This window comes from Xyrauchen texanus, chromosome 2, assembly GCF_025860055.1.
Source record: "Xyrauchen texanus isolate HMW12.3.18 chromosome 2, RBS_HiC_50CHRs, whole genome shotgun sequence".
In the NCBI taxonomy this organism is placed as follows: domain Eukaryota; kingdom Metazoa; phylum Chordata; class Actinopteri; order Cypriniformes; family Catostomidae; genus Xyrauchen; species Xyrauchen texanus.
In genome coordinates this window covers 29,768,163-29,794,317 of record NC_068277.1, presented here as the reverse complement: position 1 = coordinate 29,794,317, position 26,155 = coordinate 29,768,163, and the positions used below count along the sequence as shown (strand labels likewise).

The following is a 26,155-nucleotide window of genomic DNA, read 5'->3' as shown; positions in this document are numbered from 1 at the left end:
CTGTCTTCACTCACACTCTCATAGTAAACTCAAGCTTGTATTCAAAATGTAACATCCAGGCAGATTTGTTAACTATAATTGGAGTGATCTGGTATTGCTGCTTGCTTGCAGTGTAAACAAGGTAAAAGACATACTGTTTGTAAAGGACCTTAAAGACGAAGAGCAATGCTGCAATAGTTAACGCTAAACAGAAATCTGTTTTCCCACATGGGTGACATTTAATGTTTAATGAGCTACAGTGAATAAAGAAAAATGTCTTTAAAGGCTTCTCAATTTATATTCATAAGATACAAGTTTCACAGACCTTTTGGATGTTGCTTCAATCTAGAATGAGACATGGGTGAATAACAACACTCAGTCACACAGTGTGCTAGCGTGTGTGTGTGTGTATCTGTCTGTAGCAGATGTGGCAGATGTGCGGTATTGAGAGCTGAATAACAGAGAGTCATGGCTGATTGCTCTGCTTAATGAACACCAATAGAGGTGGACAGAGTCTGCTGATCTTTTTCATTTAGAGAAAGAGAGAACAAAACTAATTTCACATTTTTCTAAGAATTGTGGTCAACTGCAGCGATTACTGTTTAACTGCCTGAATGGGGCACAGTTTTTCCATTATACAGTACATGTGTGACCTTTACATTTCAAAGCTTTCAAAAATAGAGACCAGGTTCATTAGCTAAGATGGCTGTTCAATTAAAAAAAGCACATACATATATTTTGATTGAATGGAGAAAAAGATGCATGAAAATTATGCATTAACATTGTGCATTTCTCTGTGACTTTAAAAGCAATATGTTTATTTATTTTTTGCCATTTTTCAGGCAAGTTAAAACCAGCTGTTACACATACAGTACATAGCTGGATCATTCCATAATACGTTTTGCAAACCATGTGTTGCAATTTTACATTTCATAAATGAAAATAAAACATAAAATATATATATTTTAAACATTAATGGAGATGTATTTGACAGTTTCTTTGTTGTATGTAGTATAACAAATCTTTTAATGTCAATGTTTCATGAAAACTGTCCACACACTTACTTTTGGAGTGCATTGATAATTTCACCACATTCATTTAGACTTTTTGACCAAAATAACACAAAAACACTGAAAGTCTTGTTTAGTCATTAACATGATTACTTATAAATAATAAAAATATAAATTCTGACAGCTCTCATAATGATTGTTAAACCTAACATTTTGAAAATGTCAAATTTGTATGTTGTCTGTGGTGTTACTCATTTTTAATACAAAGCCTATAATTTGCAAGAATAATAGTAAGTATTAGTATATATTATGCTAAATGTCTAAAATGCTAAAATGGCTGTGTGGTCATTCTTTGAAGAAATTGCAATTTTTGAATGATGATGACTTTGGCGTAACTACCTGCTACAGTAACACCAAATAATTGTCTGTTGGAGTTACAACTTACAACATGTGAATAATGTACAGCATAACTTGTTTAAAAGATGTATTTTTATAATAAACAATTACTAAGCTATTTAAAGTCAAAGGTATACTTTTTTTACCCAGCTTTTGCTCATAGGTGTTATCCCCATCTGAAAATACTTTTTAAAATATAATTGAAAGCAGTCAGACTGGGGTTGTAACAACACATCAGACCCCTTTATGCTTGCCCATTCTTTATTTTTGAGATTCCCAATTAAAGCCAGTTATTGCTGAGATTATAACCTGATATGAAGTATCTGGAAAAGTTAATCTTGCTTGTATTTGTAAGGTAATGCATTCATTTGCTAAGGCCTTATAAGTAGTGGTGCATAAATTACTTAAAAAATAGTAATCCATGACAAATGACTAATTATGTATCTATAAATGTAATCAGATTACTTTACAAATCACTTTATTGAAAATTAATCACATTACTAATTAATTTATTTTACATTACTTTTTAAAACAGTTTTCCGCTCAACAAATTAAAAATAATGTAAATATTTCTTTCTTGTTCATTGTTACACACAAGTCATACATTTAGTACCTCACATTTCTCCTTCACAATGAGTCATTACGGGGCCATAATTAATGCATTCCTAATGCAAAAGTCGCAGTTTGGCTTTAAATAAGCAGATAGTTAGCAGCCTATAGCTGGATCATAATTGCAGTGATTAATAATTTTAACCCTAACTGATGCATTGTGTAGCCTCTTATTTCCTAAACAACCATGTCAGAAGATGTATCCCGTGTTCGAGGAAAAGATGTTACTGTGTTTCAGGAGGAGCAAATAATTGGCCTGCACCAAGCAAAGAAAGCAACTAAGGAGATTGCTGAAATCACGGGAATTGGGTTAAGAACTGTTCAATGCATTAATAAAACCTGGAAGGATAGTGGTGAACCATCAGCTTCGTGGAAGAAATGTGGTCGGGAAAAGATCTGGAATTATCGTGAGCAGAGATCACTAAAACGCTTGGTGAAGTCACATCGTAAAAATCGACAGTAAAACTCATTGCTGTGTTTAATAGTGAAAGTAAGATTATTTCCACACTCACAATGAGATGAGAACTTACAGGATTGGGACTAAACAGCTGTGTGGCCACAAGAAAGCCACTTGTTAGTGAGGCTAATCAGAAAAAACTATTTCAATTTGCTAGGGAGCATAAAGATTGGACTGTGGAGCAATGGAAAAAGATCATGTGATCTGACGAGTCCAGATTTACCCTATGCCAAAGCAATCGCGGTGTCAGGGTACACTACCTTTTTTACTAAAACTTAATTCGATTACATTAACTAATTACTTTGTAATTAGATTATGCCCAACTCTGCTTATAAGTCATTCTAATGTACACCATTAGATCTCTATGTATATATATATATCTACCTCAGTTTAGCATTTTAAGAATGTACTTTATATAGCACTTAATAATCTTGCTCTGTGTCACTGTTAGGGATGTATCTGGTGGACTAGAATCCAGTTCTTTAAGTCCTCAGTACAGGAGGGGTACCCGTCCAATGCCTGCTGCTGCGCCTGAGTGCAGTGACTGCCATGAGCTGGAAACCCTCATGCCCCCAAGTGCACAAGACACCACCAGACCCATCACAGAGCCCAGCGAGGAGCAGAGTCTTATGGGTAATGTGGAAATGAATGATGATGCCCCTTCAGAATGCAAGGTGAGTGTTGCCAACAGAGAGATAAAGTCTATTGTGCCAGGACCTACAGTACAATATAACTGTAACTATGATTTCTAGTCCTGGAAAAAATACTCCTAACAACCAATCAGATTTTAGAAATAGGTAAAGGGGTAGGGTTGGGGTTACCATAACAACTAAAAAAACAGCACAGACAGATTTTTGTGTGAATTGCCCATTATTTGGCTAAATCATGGTGACCAGTACCTGTACTAGTACCAGTACTGTTTTATCCTCCAAGTATTTACTTATTAGGGCCCAAGCCTTGAAAAGGCAAGGCCCTATTGATTTCGTTAGGATTACTATTATTAGGGCCCAAGCCTTGAAAAGGCAAGGCCCTATTGTTTTCGTTAGAATATTATTTTTCTTACGACTATTCGGGCACTTTTGGGGCTCTTAACGTGCTCTAAAACTCTTGAATCTTTGCACAAGGGTCAGAACCTGCGGCCATTAGGGCCGGGCTGAAGCTGGTACCGGGGCGTGGCAGGGGGGCTCGACGGCGCTCCCTGGAACGGGGTCCGAAAACTTGGTCCATAAATCAAACACGCTTGCATGTAATAAGATGAAACTTGGTACACATATAGATCTCATCATTTCATTTATCCTTCATACTTTTACTTTTTACCCCAGCCCAACAGGAAATCGTCTATTTAGGGTTGTTTGGAAAACGCATGTAATGGAATTTGAAATACTCCTCCTAGAGAATTCCACCAATCGCCACGTAACTCGGTCAGCATGAAGTCAAGACATTGAGGATGAAAAATTGACTGCGGATTTTTGATATCTCGAACGGTTTGGCCGTGGCAAGGAAACGAAATGATGGCGCGAAAAGAGAAACAGGAAGTGTGTTATAACTTCTGCATACATTAATTGATCTCGATGAAACTTCAGCAGTGTGTTCGCTGTAATCGGCCGATCGCATGGATGTGACTATTGTGAGTCAAAGTTATAGCGCCACCAACTGGCAGAAGGAAGTGTGTCACTTTCAAAATGCTTTGAAATCACCCTCTTATTTTTACCCGATTTACTTAAAACTTTTGGTGTGTAATGTAAACACACGGCAGATGTAGACATGTGAAAGGATTATTGATATCTTAGATACTGTTGCCGCGGCAATGCTTCAAACTCGAATATTCTTTTTTGATGCTTTTGAGACTCTTAGCATACTTGAAATTGCATGAAACTCGACAGACACATCACATTTATTAGCCAGTAGACATTTGCAAAGTTTCAGAAATGGGCGTGGTGCAGGGGCTCAGTAGCGCCACCTTTTGACAAAAGTGAGGGGGTTGGTTTTATACTTTGACCTACAGTCACAAAACTCAGTAATTATATTGTACTCATCGAGCCGGACAACTTTTTAATTTACAGTCATTAGCTCAGACCAACAGAAAGTCAGATATTTTGGTTTGAATGTGGATGTTTTGGAGAATTTTCTCTCCCTCTCTCACTGACTCTACGTCTCTCTGTGTCTGGGGGGAGGGGGATGATTTGGCTGTTGAGTGAGAATGCTTTTATTTTTGTTTTTCAAGGTTTTGGGGCCCTTAGCGTGCTCAAAAACTCTTGAAACATTGCACACGGGTCAGAACCCGCGGCCATCAGGGCCGGGCCGAAGATGGTACCCGGGCGTGGCAGGGGGGCTCGACAGCGCCCCCTGGAATGGGATTCGAACACTTGTCCATATATCAAACATGCTTGCATGTAATAATATGAAACTCAGTACACTTGTAGATCTCATCGGGCCGAACAACTTTCGTGCTCTTAAGTTTTACGCCAGCCCAACAGGAAGTCGGCTATTATGGGTTGTTTGGAAACACATGCTCTGGAATTATATATATTCCTCCTAGAGAATGAATCCAATCGCCACCAAACTCGGTCGGCATGAAGTCAAGACATTGAGGATGCTACATTCCGGACGGATTTTTGATATCTCGAACGGTTTGGCCGTGGCGAGGAAATTGATTTAGGACTAAAAAAGGACACATAAAGTGTGTTATAACTTAGTTAGTTCTATCTACAGTTACAAAACTCGACGTGTATATTGTTCTCGTCGAGCCGAACAACTTTCTAATTTACAGTCATTAGCTCCGAACAACAGAAAGTCAGATATTGTGGTTTGAATGTGGATTTCTTGGAATTTTTCTCTCTCTGACAGACAGAGTGCCCCCTCCCATTCTGTGTTTTTTTTCTCTCTCTCTGTCTCTCTCTGACAGAGTGCCCCCTGCCAATTCTGTGTGTGTGTGTGTGTGTGGGGAGGGGAGGGAGCCGGACAACTTTCCAATTTACAGTCATTAGCTCAGACCAACAGAAAGTCAGATATTTTGGTTTGAATGTGGAACACATTGCAAATTAACTTTGAAGCTCCAAAAAGCACACAAAGGGAGCATAAAAGCAAGGAAGTGTGTTATAACTTCTGCGCACATTAACTGATCTCGATGAAACTTCAGCGGTGTGTTCGCGGGAAGAGGCCGGTCGCATGGATGTGACTACTGTGAGTCAAAGTTATAGTGCCACCAACTGGCAGAAGGAAGTGTGTCATTTTCAAAATGCTTTGAAATCACCCTCTTATGTCTCAAGTGAGCAAACAGACCAACAGAAAGTCAGATATTTTGGTTTGAATGTGGAACACATTGCAAATGAACTTTGAAGCTCCAAAAAGCACACAAAGGGAGCATAAAAGCAAGGAAGTGTGTTATAACTTCTGCGTACATTAACTGATCTCGATGAAACTTCAGCGGTGTGTAAATTATAATTACATTCATAAACCTGTACAAAGACCTCCAGATAAATACTGGCCTTCTGGATTAACACATTTACAGGTGAAACTCGAAAAATTTGAATATCGTGCAAAAGTTCATTAATTTCAGTAATTCAACTTAAAAGGTGAAACTAATATATTATATAGACTCATTACAAGCAAAGTAAGATATTTCAAGCCTTTATTTGATATAATTTTGATGATTATGGCTTACAGCTTATGAAAACCCCAAATTCAGAATCTCAGAAAATTAGAATATTGTGAAAAGGTTCAGTATTGTAGGCTCAAAGTGTCACACTCTAATCAGCTAAACACCTGCAAAGGGTTCCTGAGCCTTTAAATGGTCTCTCAGTCTGGTTCAGTTGAATTCACAATCATGGGGAAGACTGCTGACCTGACAGTTGTGCAGAAAACCATCATTGACACCCTCCACAAGGAGGGAAAGCCTCAAAAGGTAATTGCAAAAGAAGTTGGATGTTCTCAAAGTGCTGTATCAAAGCACATTAATAGAAAGTTAAGTGGAAGGGAAAAGTGTGGAAGAAAAAGGTGCACAAGCAGCAGGGATGACCGTAGCCTGGAGAGGATTGTCAGGAAAAGGCCATTCAAATGTGTGGGGAGCTTCACAAGGAGTGGACTGAGGCTGGAGTTACTGCATCAAGAGCCACCACACACAGACGGGTCCTGGACATGGGCTTCAAATGTCAAACGTCTTACCTGGGCTAAAGAAAAAAAATAACTGGTCTGTTGCTCAGTGGTCCAAAGTCCTCTTTTCTGATGAGAGCAAATTTTGCATCTCATTTGGAAACCAAGGTCCCAGAGTCTGGAGGAAGAATGGAGAGGCACACAATCCAAGATGCTTGAAGTGCAGTGTGAAGTTTCCACAGTCTGTGTTGGTTTGGGGAGCCATGTCATCGGCTGGTGTTGGTCCACTGTGCTTTATTAAGTCCAGAGTCAACGCAGCCGTCTACCGGGACATTTTAGAGCACTTCATGCTTCCTTCAGCAGACAAGCTTTATGGAGATGCTGACTTCATTTTCCAGCAGGACTTGGCACCTGCCCACACTGCCAAAAGTACCAAAACCTGGTTCAATGACCATGGTATTACTGTGCTTGATTGGCCAGCAAACTCGCCTGACCTGAACCCCATAGAGAATCTATGGGGCATTGCCAAGAGAAAGATGAGAGACATGAGACCAAACAATGCAGAAGAGCTGAAGGCCGCTATTGAAGCATCTTGGTCTTCCATAACACCTCAGCAGTGCCACAGGCTGATAGCATCCATGCCACGCCGCATTGAGGCAGTAATTAATGCAAAAGGGGCCCAAACCAAGTACTGAGTACATATGCATGATTATACTTTTCAGAGGGCCGACATTTCTGTATTTAAAATCCTTTTTTTTTTTTGATTTCATGTAATATTCTAATTTTCTGAGATTCTGAATTTGGGGTTTTCATAAGCTGTAAGCCATAATCATAAAAATTATATCAAATAAAGGCTTGAAATATCTTACTTTGCTTGTAATGAGTCTATATTATATATTAGTTTCACCTTTTAAGTTGAATTACTGAAATTAATGAACTTTTGCACGACATTCTAATTTTTCGAGTTTCACCTGTAAGTGCTGCAAAAGATATTGACCTATGACATCCTATGACGTTAAAAATTATTCTACATTTGAATTACCTCATAGATGTGACTATTGTGGTTCACGGTCATAGGCCCTGTCCCAAATGGCACACTTCATATGACTTTTCAGTCTTGTGTACTTATTTCGTGTGTCCATTAACTCCATGAGACCGTAGGGTGTCTCGTTTTTCATTTTAGGTATCAGAAGGGTGCTCGCGCACACTTTGTGGTTGATGTGTGCCCTCGATGCGCACTTTTGCAGAGCCCGCGCTGATGCGAGCTCTACAGCGTGCGTCTTCTCGACAATCAAAGCGAGGTTACGTTGTTGCCCGTCGTGCACAGCGACCCTAAAGGCACGGGGGTGGCGGTGCCACCGGGGCTTGGGCCCGCCATCGCTGCCTGCAGCTATATTTAGGGCCCAAGCCTTGAAAAGGCAAGGCCCTATTGTTTTCGTTAGAATATTATTTTTCTTACGACTATTCGGGCACTTTTGGGGCTCTTAACATGCTCTAAAACTCTTGAAACTTTGCACACGGGTCAGAACCCACGGCCATTAGGGCCGGGCTGAAGCTGGTACCGGGGCGTGGCAGGGGGGCTCGACGGCGCCCCCTGGAACGGGGTCCGAAAACTTGGTCCATAAATCAAACACGCTTGCATGTAATAATATGAAACTCGGTACACATATAGATCTCATCGTTTCATATATCCTTCATACTTTTACTTTTTACCTCAGCCCAACAGGAAATCGTCTATTTAGGGTTTTTTGGAAAACGCATGCAATGGAATTTGAAATACTCCTCCTAGAGAATTCCACCAATCGCCACGAAACTCGGTCAGCATGATTTTTGATATGTCGAACGGTTTGGCCGTGGCGAGGAAACGAAATGATGGCGCGAAAAGAGAAACAGGAAGTGTGTTATAACTTCTGCATACATTAATTGATCTCGATGAAACTTCAGCAGTGTGTTCGCTGTAAGAGGCCGATCGCATGGATGTGACTATTGTGAGTCAAAGTTATAGCGCCACCAACTGGCAGAAGGAAGTGTGTCACTTTCAAAATGCTTTGAAATCACCCTCTTATTTTTACCCGATTTACTTAAAACTTTATGTGTATAATTTAAACACACGGCAGATGTAGACATGTGAAAGTATTATTGATATCTTAGATTTTGGAAGACATTTTTACCTACCATAAAACACAATTACATGGGCAAAACTCTTTTACCAAGGACAAAACAAATTAACATTTTAGAAAACAAATGAACAAGACGCAAAACACTTTTACCAGTCCCGAAACAAATTTACAAACGATAGATTCCTTATGGAAAGGGAATGTACCACATACCGGAAGTGACGAGGTGAAAGCGGGTGATAGGTGTTGTTGGTGAGCACGAGTCAATTCGTGTTGTCAATGTAGAGTATATGGCGTGAACTAAGTTTATGGTGACCGAACATGGACTGCGGCGTGGGATGTTTTGCCCGTTTTGTGGCAAACACATGAACACCTTAACGCGGTTTTGCTTTACGTGTGGTCGGTGTTTGGAGTTTTTAAAAGACGCGGACCAGACGGAAAAACAAGACATACTGCATCATTACGTTCAATATTTTAACGAGGGCCACTCGTACGCTGTACACGGTGTAAACATCAGCTTGAGGACTCTTAAAAATGTATATAGGTCTCAGTTCTGGATGGAGTTATTTGCAGACCTTAGAGCTGCTGGATACTTCAACGGGAGTCATGAGTGTCATTGCTTTGGTGATGTTATTCAGAAGGACTTGAATGAGTGTGTGAGACTGTGTAACAGTCACAGGATTCGCCCTTCCAGAACAGCAGCTTGTCCAGAGGAGTGCCCAATGAACTCTATTACTTACCACACAGGTTGTCACCCCCATTGGTGATAAACAGATCAAAGTATTAATATAACTTTTTTATCATAGTAAACCTGTGATAAAACATCGATGCTTGTGTTTTACATTTTTAAGAAAACAACAAAAATGGCAGCAAACAGCCGCTTTTATAATTATTGTTTTGCGATCTTTGCGATTGTTTTTCTTTCTGATTAATTTTCTGATAAAACTACCTTTTGTTGTTGAAATGACGTTCCAAAAGGAGCACGAAGTGGAGGGCGGGTCCACCTTCTTCATGTAGCCAATCAGATGAGCTAATCGCTAACTCTCGATTTACACTTATCTGATTGTTTTAAAAACACGCCAGTCACCAGAACACATCTTTAACATAATTTGGCTCAGACCCGTTCTCGTTGCTGCAATGTTACTTTTAATAATGCACACATGCATGTTAAATAATAAATAAATAAAAGAACAAATGAATGAATAAATAAACCATGATTACTTAAGGTTACAAATACACACACACACACACTCCATCATTGCAATCTTGACATCGCAGCCTGTTCATTATAGCCGCAATAAAATATAATAATAAAATAGTAAACCTACCATATAAAAATTACTCTGTTTAAATAGTCAGTAGTACAATTCAGTATCATTCACAGTAAGCACCGCCCACTGTGATGTTTCCAAGCATATTTTTAGCATGTAAAGAGGATGATTTTCTACGTCGGTATTGGAGCGTGAGTAAAGTACAAAGCCTATAATAAAGAATAGTTTAGCATCCAAATACATCTCAAATGTAAAAACATTTTGATTCTAAAGAGAGAGTTTTTTTATTTGTGTTCTGTTCTGAATATCATTCAATTTCAAGGATTTGTTGTGGAATGTTTTGAGAGTATCATCAAATAAGAATAATTCTCTCGTTTTAGTGATTCCCTAGTTATTTTTTTTTTTTTTTTCATTGTTCTAATCAGGTAAGGCAAGTAATATTCTCTGTGTCTTTATATAAATAAACCAAAACAAAAAAGTTTGAGAACCACTGCTTTATGGCACGTTTTGGATTGTGCTCAGCACAGAAAACAGCGCACGATTCTTGAGTGGTTTGAAAGTTATATTGAAATGCTTACAAAGGAATGGATTAGAGGAATCGACATTTTTATTTAAAAACAAGTCATCTGAAACCTGACATCAAGTAAGGTGAGGAACAACGAATTTCACACACTTGGAAAATGCTTTTTATTTGAATGAGTGAACGTGGCTCTTAAAAGAGCCATTGTTGCTGCCCTTAAAAGGACATTTGTTGCTTCATCTTCTGAGTTCCACCTGCAGAGCTTCTCGGAGGTTGCTCGGCAAAAGCTGGTTTCCCTCTGGTCTCAGGTGGACTCCGTCTCTGCACAGATGGAACAAGCCGATGTTTCTGTGGTGAATGCAGCGCATCTGCCTCTCTGCCAAGAAGCCAGACATGGCGCCGTTTATCCACCGCCGGCTTCGTTCAATGCCATAGCCAGTCCTGCCAGTCTGTCCTCTCCAATTTAGATGGGGTAAAATGCCAGAAAACACCAGCCTGGTTCTGGGAAACATTTGTAAGACTTCGGTCAGGTCACTCTTTATTTCCCGAAGAAAATCGAGGCGGTTGCGGCCCACCCGACACAAACTGTTCCCTCCCAGGTGAATAATGAGAATATCTGGAGCTGTAGCTTTGGCCCTGAGAGAGCGCAGAGCTGGAAACAGCTGCTCCCAGAGTCTGCCTCCTCTGCCGTCCCAGGTGATCTCACACTGAAGACCGAGGTTTCCGTCCAGGCGCTGCTCACAGAAGTGAGTATGCAGTCTGCGGATGATGGAACTGCCGACGATCCAAACACGTGAAGCCATCTCAAAGACGAGTGAGGGAATGTGATTTACGACCGGTATTTATGAGTGTTACAGGCCCCACCCATTTCCAGATTCAATAATCGGCTCGTTCTTACATAGTAGAGCACGTTCGCACATGCGCAGTCTTCAAAAACGGTGCTTTAAATCTCTTGACAAACTAAAAAACATAAATAACATTTGTATGTGTTCTAAACAAAAGACACAGGTTGTACTGAATGTCAGCTTGTTTATTTGGCTCAAGATAAGGATTTATTAAGTCTACATGTCATGCAAACAAGAAATGCTTCTAACTAGGTTGAGAGCTGTCGTTGCGAATGTTCGTTGGAGCTCTACAGCACACATCTTCTCGACGGTCAAAGCGAGGTTACGTTATTGCCCATCGTGCACAGCATCCCTAAAGGCACAGGGGGTGGCGGTGCCACCGGCTTGGGCCCGCCATCGCTGCTCGCAGCTATATTTTATTTTTGTTGTTGTTGTTTGAGAGCTATGATTTCTAAACCCATTTTTTATTTTCTGTCTGTTCCCAACTCAGCCAGTCTGGAATGGATCTGTTAGTCGGAACTGGGCCAATAGGATCACCAGGTACAGAGATACTATAACTGAAGATTCTTCTGCTCTCATCAATGGAGCCCTAGAGGGACCAGCATCAGAGAACAGTAAGGTGAGCTAAAGGAGTGTATATATATAGTATGTACTGTAGATGACTGTTTGTGTGTGATATACAGTAGATTGTATGTCTTTCCAATGAGGTATACTGTAGAAATACAAATATTGCTTCTTTGTCTTACCAAAATGCACATTATCCTTGCACATCTGCTTGTGTGTGTTCATGAAAGGCTGTGTCTCCAGAGGTCGCATTTGTTGACCGCATAAATCATCGGTCTGTCTTGTTTCAGAAAAGCTAGGACACTTCGAATGCAGCCTTTGAATGCAACCTTCATCGGGAATTCAGAGGATGCATGAGGTGTAACCTTCGTGGGCACTCACAACCCACAATTCTTTGCTTCAACGGAAATGTCTAAAAAAACAATAACACCAATTTGCCCATAAATATGATGTTCAAACGCAAGGAATGTTAATACCCAAGTTCAAGTACCACAGCAGATGGGTGCAGAGCATATAATATGTATAATGATATTAATATATAATTAAAATAAAGTATTAGACTAAAAGTACATCTGTAAAATCTATTTTCTTTTCTCTTTACATCATTATAACTCTCCTAAAATGTACCTCATACGTTCCCTTCTCACTCTAAGCGCTTGTTAAAGAGTGGCATGCTGTCATAGCAACCATGATACCTTCCATTTCCATTTGTCCTACAAATTTAAATGAGGCTTGTTTAAAGGAGGACACTCGTATACTGCAGACTTGAAAGGACTCATCTTACCTAGCATGCAGCCTTCCAAACGAGTCACAGCCAAAGTGTGTGAGTGGGGGAATTGGACTGACTAATAATTTCTCATGTGCCCAGGAAATATCTAGTGATAGTAATTACCATTAAGCAGTCAGTGGGATGACACTGCCTAATTAGTATGTGACACTTAGAATGAAAAGCTGAAGTCTGCACACCGTTTACCCATTACTGTCCTTCTTAAAGGTCCCCAGCTATAGGAGCAGCAGGGAATAAATAAATAAAAATACACATTTATTAATCTCTCCTTCTCACCTCAATATTACCACTGATTTATTCGCCTGTTGACATTTAAAAGGATATGTTTCTCCAGTTCGTGTTACTGAAATAGTAAACAGAACACAAGATGCATAGAGTCAAGCTACGATCAAAAAGCACTTTCTAAGAATTGTGCTTTGAACAAAATCATTAACATTTCAGTTTATAAACTTCCTCTTCCATCACTACAATGCAATTTTCTAATGCATTTTCAGTTTCAAACCCATATGACTTTTCTTCTTCTGTGGAATTCAATAGGATATATTTTAATGAATGACGAAATCTATGCTTTCCATACAATAGCATGTGCTTTGAAGTTTGACTCACTTTTACAATTTAAAAAGAACTCAGAAGTGTCATAAAAGTTGCCTATGCCATCATATTTGATGTCTTCTGAAGCAGTGGGGATTTCTTTAAGACTGCAAGGGAAGCTCAGCTTCCCCTATAATGTCAAAAAAATAATGGTCAAACATGTACTATTGTGTAAACAATTTATTGACTAAAAATGCGTTAGAACACGTTCATCTCGAAGACGAGTTCGTTCAGAATCAGCTACATTACATATAGCAGGTCGGCTGACTCGATTTACTTCTCATACATTCCCGTAGTGTCAGTGCATTTCCCTGTTGAAGCCGAGCATCCATTGACTTCAATGGGGCTGCTCTGAACAGTTTTTTTCAGTGCTCCGAAAATAGACGGTCATTGGATAAATGCTGCGATTATGTCCCGCCCACAGACGCTCAGCATCTCTGGGGGTGAATGAGGAGTGGGCTGGCCCGGACCCGGGCTTCCGCGTGATGATTGGAGGATCTGTCGAAAGACTGCATCTCCTTTTGATTGACAGCGAATCTGTACTATAAGAAGTCACTGAAGCTATTTTGCGCTCAGTCCCATCGCGGATTTCTCAAGTGTAGTCGAAAGACAAACTGCTGCAACCTATTTCTTTATATTTGTTTGGCGAAATTGCTAGTCAATTTGCATAATACATTTCACACAATTATACACCACATTCCTTGTTTCAGTTTTACCAAGTTTAATATATTTTGTTTTAGAGCGTTTGTTCGTTCGTTCGTTCGTTCATTCATTCATTCATACAGTAGGCTAGGCTAGCGTCGTACGGGTGAAACTGCGTACGATGGCAGACGGTGCTAATATTGTCGACCTGATTTTGGCGAAGCCATTTGAAAGTCTTCCTTACGAGGAAAAAATTAGAATTAAACAGCAGGGCAGATCAACACCTAAGATTGATTTACCGTAATTTCCGGACTATAAGCCGCAACTTTTTTCCCACGCTTTGAACCTCGCGGCTTATACAATGACGCGGCTAATATATGGATTTTTCCCGCTTTCAAATTTTATTAAAAAAAAAAAACATTCTGTGACGTGCTCAGTTTTTTGCGGCGTGAAGCTTTCATTAGACCAATGAAATTGCCGAACGGGTTAAGGTCAAAACAACTTTTTTGTTTACTGTTTAGATTAAATCGAAGGCTCAAACTTCCCATCATTCTGATTACAGTAGTAATTTTGTCACCCTCACCATGGCAAAGACATGGAGAAACGCATATGATGCTGCTTTCAAGTTGAAGGCGATTGATCTGGCTGTTGGAAAAGGAAATAGAGCTGCTGCACGGGAGCTTGGTCTTAATGAGTCGATGATAAGACGCTGGAAACAGCAGCGTGAGGAATTGACTCAGTGCAAAAACACAACTAAATCTGAAGCTATTCAACTCCGACACCGAAGGAGATGACTTCAGTGGTTTCATGTGCACAAGAGGAGGAAGATAGTGACCAATTACTTTCTTGGTAGGCTACTGTTTACTGCAAATGTTTTATTACAAGCCGTGTGTGGCAGCGGGGGCGTGGTCAAGCGCCCGTCCGGGAGAGAAAAGCTTTAAGGGCGCTTACACCTGCGCTAAATTATGTCTAACACCGGTGTCTAATTTCAAGTGCCCTGCTTCACGTGTCCTTCTTGGGAAAACTGTCACACGGGCACCAGTGTGACAGTTTTCAGCAGGGCATTTGACGTTCCAGGTAAGGCTTTTAATGGCCACAGCAAGTTTTACAATCAATTTTATAATGTTTCTCAATTCTTCTATGCACCAACACTAGACTGACGTGTGTCACTCTCTCAGCACTGTGGCTGCTGCCTTTTTATGCCGCTCTCCCCATGCTTACTGAAATTAGACACGGTGTTAGACATAATTTAGCTCAGGTGTAAGCGCCCGTACCGCTTTTCTCTCCCGGACGGGCGCTTGACAACGCCCCCGCTGCCACACCGTGTTTCATTAAAGCCTATTTATTTTTGTTACAAGCCGTGTTTCGTTAAAGCCTGAGTAAAGTTAATTTGTTTCAATGTACCGGAAGGCACCTGCGGCTTATAGACAGGTGCGGCTTATTTATGTTCAAAATAATATTTTATTTAAAAATCAGTGGGTGCGGCTTATATTCAGGTGCGCTCAATAGTCCGGAAATTACGGTAGTGCAAAAAATAGGGTAAATAAGTTTATAATGTAGGCCGAAAATGAGCTTCCCCTCTTTGAAAGACCAGCAGCCGCCACTGTTCTGAAGGCATGCCTTCACAAAATTTAAATTGATATTCAAATCTAAATCATCAATTAACTCATGTATAAACAGTGTACAAATTTAATATGGTGACAGGTCAAACCTAATTAGTTCTTGACGTGACACGAGAAATGAATAGCGCGGGATTGAGCACAATTGTAATAATTCCCGCATGTTTCACTTTCAAAATGCGGTGGTGTTCCCTCTTTCGCGTCGCTCTCTGTCCCTCTCCCCTTCCCTCGTGCAGCGTTCAGCAGCTTGTGAGCGCGCGCAGTGTGGAGCTTTGAACCTTAGATGTTACATATATTAACGGGGGTAAACCTGTTAACTGGATATGCCAATAGTGTTGTATCTTGTATATGTAGCGAGCGATGCAATAAAACTATCGCCCCTGTTTATTTGGCGGGTTCATTGTTCATGGCCAAAAGGGTTTTCAAGCGGGGTTATGAAGGCATTTAAACGCCATTAATCCGTGCGCGTTATTGATGCTCGCACGTGCGATAGATTAAAGCCACATGATGAAAAAGTAAGAACTTGCGCGTGTTTTAAACCCTTGCGGACAGTAGTTAATTGTCACATTAGGATAAATATGATTCATAATTTTAAAGTGCACCTATTTACATTAAGGGGCAATGGGAACTGAAAAGAAATTGGTTCTAATTTCACTCACTTCTTTCTTCAAATGATGAAAAATGTAAGATCTCTTTACAGGACCTGAAAAACATTGTTGTAAACCATCTCTCAAAAATCTGTAATAGCATTTTTTATCTGCAAAATTTACATTTTCTATCATGAGATCATGCAATTTAGGTTTTTCCACTGAATATTTTAATTGTTCCTTAACTAATTTAATAATTGTAATTTACAGGGATTTTAGAAATTTCAAAGTCACACTGTAACAGAAAACTTATGCCACCACATTTTTTAAATACAGCTGAAGGAATCTCAAACCAGAATGAGGACTCATTATAAAAAAAAAAATTATTGTAACCATTTAAGCTTGATAGCCCATTTCATAATGTCAAAGTCAATCGTCTTATGACCTCCGTCTTCATAATCTTTAATCATATTACTTTTACGTATATAATGACTTTTCCTTTTCCATATAAAATCAAAATTGTATTTATTTATTTATTTGATCTTTTTAGCAGAAGCTGCTATTGAGAAATACAGATAAATTAATCTAGAAAGACTCTCTACTTTGTCAAGAGAGCTCTTCTGAATATCGTTATGTCTCTCTGCAGCCAAGTATTCATAATTAATTTACATTTCTCTACATTTTTATAAAAAAAAAGAAATTCAAAATTATCCACCGACTTAGATATCCAAATACCTAAATATTTAACGTCGTTTTTAAATGGGATATTATACAGTGTTCTATTAGGATGATCATGGATGGCCAATAACTCACATTTTGAGAAATTAAGCTTTTGAGAAAATCTTAATAACTGAAGTGCTAGGGGTATATATGACAATAAATTGATTCCCTTCTAACTTAACACCAGATATGTTGCCCATTTCCAGAAGTCTGTTGTGTTTGGATGCCTTAAGAGTTATAAGAGGATTCATAACAAGCCCAACTTCACCTTTAGACATGGCTTCAGCTGCATGTGAGTCACTGTTTGAGCGAGCAAAAGCAGCAGATGAGATTAGATAGAGTAGGAGACATTTCCTTTTGTGGTAATGAACTATCGTGCGCAAGTATCAATAATGCGCACAAGGGTTTGAAAAGTGCGCACAAGTTCTTCCTTTTACGCGTGCGAGCGTCAATAATGCGCTCGGATTAATGCCATTGAAACGACAATTACCAAACTAGATTGTGCAGTCTTTGAGCCCTGGGAACCCCCGGACAGTCAAGGGCCCCCTGGTAGTCTAGGGCTACTGGCCCCATTGGCCCGTCCCTGCCGCTGTGATCGGTGCCATGTTGTTTTGAAACATTACTCCGTACATTGAAAGTATAACCCTTTACTGTCAGCATAGTCTTCTGAACTGAGATAATTTGGTTTAAATGAATTTAACTTATGCATTGTGTATAGCGAAGCCAAAATACAAAGTGTACTTGGGGGGTCTCACGAGGTTAAGCTATAAAGTGATTCACTATCAACTGCTATTGTATGGAAATCAGTGATTGTGCCATCCTTTTGTGTTCTACAGAAGAAAGGCTTGTGAAAATGTACTGTAACCTCATAAAGAATGCTTGGAGTTCTTTTAAATTTTTTTCCCTCTGATGTTGTGTGCATTACTTGCAGAGCGGGCATGTGGAGAGGCTGTATTCCCTCAGCAAGAACCAGGTGGAGGCTGAAGTCATCGTGCATTCACAGCTATCCAATAAGACAGTTGGCCCGGGTCCACAAAGTGACATGGAGCTCTGTCTTGAGTCTCCATCTTCCCAGCTTCCTTCTCCTGGAGAGGAGGTGACTCCATTTTCCCCTTGCAAACAGCATGCCACTCCCCCTCCACCCTGCCCCCTAAGGGAGGACAACCTTGAAACTCAATCTCCTTCTCCAAACCCCAGCACTCACATCTTTGAGGTACTGTCCAATCACAATGGACCATTAGAGAGTGGACTCAGCCAGCCAACAGTGGGCGGTGCCAAAAACCAAGAAGTGGGGCTTACTAATGGTTTCCACTCACCCAAACCCCTTCGGTTAAAGGCAGAATCCCTAGAGAATGGGGCCCAAAGACTGTGCCCCGCAGGAAAGGTTCTGTCCACACCAGGTCTCCCCCCTTCCCCCTCATCCTTTGCCAGCTCTGGCCTTGTTCATTCTACCTCAGGGGCACATAACTACCTGTACCCCTAAGCTGGAAGGAAGAGAAGCGAGAAAAAAGTGTTTCCCACATTCTGGGACAGCTAAGGAGAAAAATGAGCCAACTTCAACAGCACCTTCCTGCTGTAGAAGTCTTGTAGCCACGCATGCCTCATCTCTTGGCTCGGATTTATTGCAACCTCTTTGGTTCCATTATTTTATATGGATGTATATATAGAATATTTTTATAGCACTTAGTATCCATGGGTATGCACACTTTAATCCCTCATTGTGTGCAAGAACAGTATGTTTACATGCACACATGAAGTGTTTATACTCTGAGGTGAAGCTAAAGGATCCTGAGGCCAGCACCAGTGAGAATGCAACCCTTGAAAAAAACTAATTCATGGGCGAATGTAATTGATTGATCCGAGATTAGTGCTATCAGTGCCAGCAGGTGTAGACTCATCCTGTCAGAGAGAGCCCATAACCCTGCCAGAACGTACCAGCTCCTGCTGTCTCAGGATCGCCACACACACACACACACACACACACACACACACACACACACACACACACACATAGTCCTGTACTATAGAAATGGTTCTTCCTCTTTAACTTGATCAGATAGATAGGTACATCTCCACATACACACACAAACACACACACACACACACACACACACACACACACACAAACCTGAATAGAATACAAATAAATACAGACATTCCCTGACTGGAGCTTAGTGTCTCAGGAGTCTAAATTGTAAGGTGCATTTATTACGGTTTGTATATACAGTATATATGTACTGTATGATTACTGTATTGAATACATGTAGATAAACGTGACACAATGAAGAAAAACAATTTGTGAAGGAAAAGAACATAAGGAACACTAAGAGTCCATGTAAATTTTTTATAATTTCAACTCTGTGGAAGGAGCCCTGAGTGTACTTGTAAAGACATTACACTGATTCATGCTCCAAGTTTTTTCTCAGTCAACAACACTACCTCATTTCCTTGCAGGATTGTTTGTTTCTGTGTGCATTTATGAGTATCATTAAGAAGGCAACTTCTTAAATCTGGTTTTTGAACCATCAAATTCATAGCCTTTGATAATAGCAGAATCTACTGCCTTTGTCACTCTCTGTGTATGCATTCTTTTGTAATGGTTACTGAAACCTTTATGTATGATTATTAGTCTGTGAGTAAGCATATAGTCATCGGCTTGTACAGTCCTATCTTTGCTATGAGGGGAAAAAACTTGTTCATTTTGACACAACAGTTTGGCAATATACCCTTCAATAATCACATGGTTTAACTGAAGTATAGGTCTCTGCAGAACAGTAATGTGTGTTTCCATATCTGTGGCATTTTTCAAACTGGAATGGGTGTTTTTCAGCTATCCAATGAAGGAAGAGAATTACAATGTAGTAGGCAAATCGTGTGAAGCCGTTTAAAATGCCCACCTGGTTTGAAAACGCCCACTGATTGAGAAACACCCATTTTTGTTCTGCAGAGACACAAGTCTCATATAACCGGAGATCTCAAGGATTGTGTCCATAAGATCTACCTGTTGAAATGCCAGTCATCTCTTTTTCTCAGGGAGCTCTATGCAGGGAGTCTGAGAAGAACATTTTCAGTCAAACTAGGAAATAGCCTCCATCTCTCAGACATGTCTTTTCTCATTCAATGTTATTTTTCCTTCGGCCTTGTGTCTGTCACCTTATTGGGTTCATATGGATTAACCTTTGTTCTCCATGCAAACACATATTTGTAAAGAATTGTTGCTGAGAGCAGGATCCGTATCTGCTGCGCTTCTTTCTTATGCATTTTTAACACTTATTTAAAGTAGTTTATTTTAAGGAAACATTTGCGTATTTGTATGAGAATATTGTTATATTATAAAAGGTTTAAAGGAATATTTCGTGTTCAATACAAGTGACAGCATTTGTGGCATAATGTTGATTACCACAAAAAAAAATATTCCTTTTCTTTATAAAATCAAAAATCGAGGTTACAGTGAGACACTTACAATTGAGGTGAATATGGCCAATTTTTGGAATGTTTAAAGGCAGAAATGTGAAGTTTATTATTTTATAACATTTTTATGAAGGGACATTAATTCTTCTGTTACAAGGCATGTATATTTGAGCTGTAAAGTTGTTTAAATCATCGTTTATATGTTCGTTATAGGGTTTACGATGTTATGTAGTCATGGCAACAAAGTTGTAAAATTGGATATAACTTTGCACAGAAAAGGTTAGTAAATGATTTTATCTCACTAAAATCATGTTAATGTGCATATTGTTATGTCTTGTAGCTATACTTTTTAAACACTGAACATTTATGGATAAGCCTCATTCACTTCCATTGCAAGTCCCTCTCTGTAACCCAGATTTTTACTGTTTTTAGAAAAGGAGAGAAAAGTTTAAATACATTTTTTGTGGTAATTACTGTAACTTTATGCCAAAAATGCTGTTGGTTATGCTTAAATTGTATTGAACGCAAAATGTTCATTTAAAAAAAGCAACCATCGAAAAAACAAACACAAAGGCTCAGACTCTTGTTACCCATATTACATCAGGTCATTGAAAGGACTGCCCATGATCCAAGACAACACTCACTGGCAGTTCAGTCTTGTCAGTCTCAGTCATTGCCAACTTTCAGCTGATTGTCTTTGATATTACTCCTAGTTCAGCTCAATAGTGCTTTGGTGCTAGAGCAAGACTAGTTTTTTTTCAAAATGGTCTTTTAAACATTCCAGTTTTTGTATGTACAGCAGGCCAAACTCAGGGCGGTTTATGTAGGAAATTAAGAATGTTTGAATTACTTCACCTACTTTTTAGCAGCATAATTCAAGTGGCCAGTCAGCAACATATCCTTGCTCTGTAGAACTTCTGTTTTCAAAGACATAAGGCCATTGTGTATATTCAGTACTTTAGACTCCCTGCTTTTTACTGAGATTTGAACATACATATTCATTACACTTCCTACTAGTTCAGTATGTTTGTATTAGAGTTAATGCCTTAAAAGTGGTTATTGCTTATATGGTTTAAATGTTCATGTATACGGTTTTCATTGCAACAAAAGTTATTCTCAACATGTACAGTATACATGTTTGTGTTGTATTCAAAATGGCCATTATTATCTTATAGTCTTATGCCAGGTACATGCAAAATGACATCAGATTTTTGTGTTCAGCATAACCTACCTCCAGCATTGGAATGTGTGGGGAAAATTCATTGATCTCTATTTTTACTTCTGTCTGAAAATAAGGAAATTGTGTTATGCCGGGGTTATCAGACACTTTCACTGTTTATGTCTTGTCACTATCAGATATGCATTTGTTTTCATAAACCACATACCCTCTTCAGAATAATTTATAATTCAAAAACCTAATTTGCTGCTTGTTAATTTAAGTACAGTTATATCTTCAACATTGCCCATAAAGATTCAGTTGTTCTGATCCGGTTTGGCAGCGGTGGTTATTTTTTTTATTTAAATGGATGAGCTGATTGTTTTTTTTTTGCCTCACGTTGAAGCTCTGCTTCAGGCAGAGCTCCACTCTATTTCTATTTCTTGCTCCACTCTATTCAGGATGGCAATGTCAGAGTGTGGAAACGACAGGGAGGAGTTGTGAATTTGCGTATGTCACAATAGTTCTGTAGGATGTTTGCCGATGAGGATCAGGGGTTCCCTTGTTGAGCCATACCTCTCAAAACAGACACAAGATTATATAGCTCTGTCTTTATAATGTGCGTATGATCAGTGCTGATTGCTCAGGTTCCCTGTCTTTGCATAAAACGTTTGGGAGGAACATTCTAGCTTACTCTAATGTAAGGTGAGTTGGTGCATATAAAACCTCATCTGTCCTCCTGGAAAATAAAGGCTTTAATGATAGGGAAAAGCAACAACAAATAGAAACACTGATGGACAGGCATGCTTTTTGTTTTAAATAAATCTTATGCCTGTTTTCCCTTTGGTGCTTTGTGGTGTCCCAGGCTGGTGATGTGAGAATTCATCCTGCTTTCTACCTTTTCAAAACCAGCAGACCTGTGCGTTTCCACTTAACTATTACGAACTACAGAGATTTGTATATCAAGTTCCTACATTGTGACATATTTTACCACTCTGATGAGTCTCTCACAGTATTTAAGAATTCTTTAATTGACTCACTTAAATTGGATTTAATGCTTTTAACAGGAACAATTGTCCCCTCTGAATTATAGATGCAATGAAATTACAAATGTAGGTAATCATACTGTATCTTATATGTGAACTGTGAAGGGTGGAGTCTCATTTCAGTGGAGGATATTATATTATATTGGACTAAGTAAATATATATCTGAATAAAAATAAAAGCAAGAGCAAGTCTTGTCTTTTTATAAATTATTGCTTTGAAGCAGAAATACTGCCTATTTATTCTTTTATAACAAATTGTGCACCTTCATGGATAGACATTGTAAAGACCTTACAAGATTTCCCATTTTTTTATTGGTAAAAGTTGCAGAGATATAACATTTAATAAAACACTAAATATTATTAACAAGGGGAAGATTGTTGGTAGACACCTGAAATAGTCAGAGGATCTCATGCCAATGTCAGCTCTAGAAATAAACAGTAAGGTAACTAGCTGGCTTCACGAAATCATATAGTAGAGCCTGAAAAACAAACAAAAATTAGGTGCTTTAACCTTCAAATGTTGTTTGACAACATCAGGAGGTCAAACTAATTATTAAATAATAAAATATTAATATGAAATAATTTCTTAAGGGAATGTTCTGGTTTCAATACAAGTTAAGCTCAATCGACAGCATTTGTGGCATAATATTGATTCTCACTTAACTTTATTTTGACTTGTCCATCCTTTTCTTTAAAAAAAAGCAAAAATAAGGTGAGGCACTTACAATGGAAGTGAATGGGGCCATTTTTTATGTTAAAATACTTTTTCAAAAGTATAGCAAAAACATTAATTTAGTGTGATAAAATCATTTATAAAACTTTTCTGTGTAAAGTTATAGCCAATTTTACAACTTTGTTGCCATGACGATGTAATGTCCACGAACCCTAAAGCGACTGTAAAAATGTCAATTTAGACAACTTTACATCTCAAATAATAAACAAGCTTTAACAGAAAACATTGTCCCAATTCACTTCCACTGTAAGTGCCTCACTGTAACCCAGATTTTTGCTTTTTTTTTTTTTTTTTTTTTAAGAAAAGGAGGAACGAGTTGAAATTAATTAATTGATATAATGCAACAAATGCCTTCGATTGAGCTTAACTTGTATTGAACCTGGAACATTCCTTTAATGTCTAGCCTATTAATTTTATGAGGTTTCAAATTTTTGTTGTTTCTAAAATACCAGACAGGACTAGATACAGTTTAAAACTCTGGTTTGATGTTGATGTGTTGTAGCAATAAAGAATAAACATAAAATTAAAATGCATACATTTGTATAGAAGAAAAAATTCAAGCAGAATTGACCCTCAGCTAAACCACGCCCTGAAACGTCGATTGTAGGGCTGTTCGATTTTGGGAATCCACTCCGATTCCTGGTTTTTGATGGAATCTATTCCAAGAGTCAATTCCAGACTCATTTCGATTCTTTTTCGATTCTGCTAAACAAAAACAAAAAATGGGTGGTAAAAGATATATCTAATAATAAACAGCTCACTACAAAGCGTTCTTTGCACTATTTATAATAGTAGGCCCTATGAATGACAATTAGGCCTATTATTAATAGGTCAAATCTAAGATTAAATCGGGGCCTATGCACGTAGCCTACTAAAGCACGATACTTCAGTCCCATTAGATACATTTGTGGTAAGCTTGAGTTGATGCGCCTGTATTTCGAAGAACTACCGCATATCATTGAAAGCTCCATTTAACATACATTGAAATGGTCTGTTATCATTCACGAGCTATTGTTTAGAAAGTGGTTTAAATTATAATGTAGGCCTACAGTAATTGTCCACTACCGCTTGTACAATGAATACAATGTCCAAACAATAGCCTACACTTCAGTTTTATTAAAAATCCAGGTTGTTGTGCTGGTTTATTTCTTACAATAGGCCTATAGAAAAATATATATACATTTTAGAATGTGTATTTACTTTTTTATTTGATTTCATAAAATAATTTGAATGTAAAATGGTGTCAAATGTAGGCTAACTAAAAAACATTATATATGAAAAAGGATTTAAAACACTGTAAAAATAAGCGTTAAATTCTCGCTTTTATAAGTGCAGTAGGCCTACATTTATCAATTAAACTCCAACATACCGATTTATTGCAATCTCCTTGTTCCAGACTTGTGTTGTAGCTATCATCGGGGAAGTTGTTATTGTATGCCAATTTACTGCCACAAATGTGGCACGTTGATTAAAAGTTCAATCCGAAGTAAAATACCGGTACAGGTCTGGAAGCAGATGTGTTGAAAGGCTTCTGTGATTGCTTTATACAGATCAACACATGGAGTGGATTTACAGATGTTGACGGACTACAAAAGACTCAGAAGATCATTAAGATGCAGTCATGTTATAATTTTTTGTAAATTGTATTAGTGCTGTTAGGCTTCTGAAATGTGTGGTTCGGTGAGGAAATTAATACAGTCCGAAAATATCAACCTGTTTCCCCGAAAGGAATCGACTCCATTTCTGTGTAGTTTAAAGGTAATAATTATGGTGTATGATTTTGTATGAAATTTTAATTGTTTTAATTGTTGAACAGACAGATCTCTCAAAAATGGGATTGGTGTCTCTAATGCTTTAAAAAAAAAAAGAATTTAAAAAGACAAATGTAATAGGACAACAAAGGTGTAGGCTGCCCTATTCGTGGAAAATGCCAGCAATACTTTTATGTGATATGTAGCCTAAAAAGTGTCGATGAAGCAACACGCATTCTCCCTGCTGAGCAGATCCCACCGATAGATGTCAGTCTTTCATCGGTGTTGCTGTAACGTAGTTTGAACTATAGCAAAAACCTGCTCATATTATTTGATTTTCAAATAGTTTTTTTTTAACCTCATGATGCTAAATTAACATAAGGTAATCTCACCTTAAGAAAACTATGCTTTTGTGATTGTTTCAAATATGAACAATGAAATTACAATTTAATTTACAGTAAAATAGGCCTATATATAATAATAGGCCCTATAGCTATATTGTAAGTCTGATTGATCGCATCAGTGGGCTGTTTATAAACGCATCAAATGTGTTCGTTCTTGACAGGATTTGTTCAGATTTATATATATATATATATATATATATATATATATATATATATACACACACACACTGTATGCCCTGTACACATGAGCCGACAGTAAGCACGTATCTTCTCTCCTCTATTTGGAGATCGGTCCGGCCTTTTGTTCTTTGAGAGAGAGAGAGAGAGAGAGAGAGAGAGAGAGAGAGAGAGAGAGACGGAAAGGTGGATGAGCGCGTGTGCGGCATTGTCGCGAGGAGAGAGCACAAGATGCTGCTGACACATTCCTGAAAGATGTGTAAAATGGCGTAAGCGTATAGAAGTCCAGAGAGCTACCGTCTACTGTAGTTTGGATATAGAAGAGTTGATCACTGTTTTCCCTTTCGCCTTACCTTCTCGTTTTGGGTCTCGTCTAATTTTCAATGTGATTAAATGGCTACCGGACGGCGCGGCCAGGCTCCATGCTTTCTCGGAATACTCCTCGTCGCTTTTGTCGGTAAGTGTGTGATTTCACCCCGGGAACTTCACGGAACCGGTAGCGCTGGATCACAGCTGGCGTCTCGACTGACCGTGAACTTGGCAGCAGCATTGACCGCAGCATTGACCCCATGCATTCAGCTTCAGCGATGTTTCTTTTAATGATTGTAGGGTTTGTGTTTTAAGATGTAGAGACTAGAGTGGGTGTGTTGCGTTGCCTAAATGTAGATGTT

At 38.8% G+C, this 26,155-nt stretch overlaps 1 protein-coding gene across 2 annotated transcripts in view; it reads left to right on the top strand.

Moving 5' to 3' along the window:
- The window catches only part of igdcc4 (immunoglobulin superfamily, DCC subclass, member 4), a 112,251-nt gene extending 89,652 nt beyond the window's left edge, over nt 1-22,599 (top strand). For both annotated transcript variants that reach the window (XM_052150505.1, XM_052150498.1), the window contains 3 exons: nt 2,903-3,125; nt 11,787-11,915; nt 17,738-22,599. In XM_052150505.1, the coding sequence (XP_052006465.1) occupies nt 2,903-3,125; nt 11,787-11,915; nt 17,738-18,289 (904 nt within the window). In that variant the 3' untranslated portion in view covers nt 18,290-22,599. The remainder of the gene's footprint in view (nt 1-2,902; nt 3,126-11,786; nt 11,916-17,737) is intronic.
- Nucleotides 22,600-26,155: the final 3,556 nt, after the last annotated feature.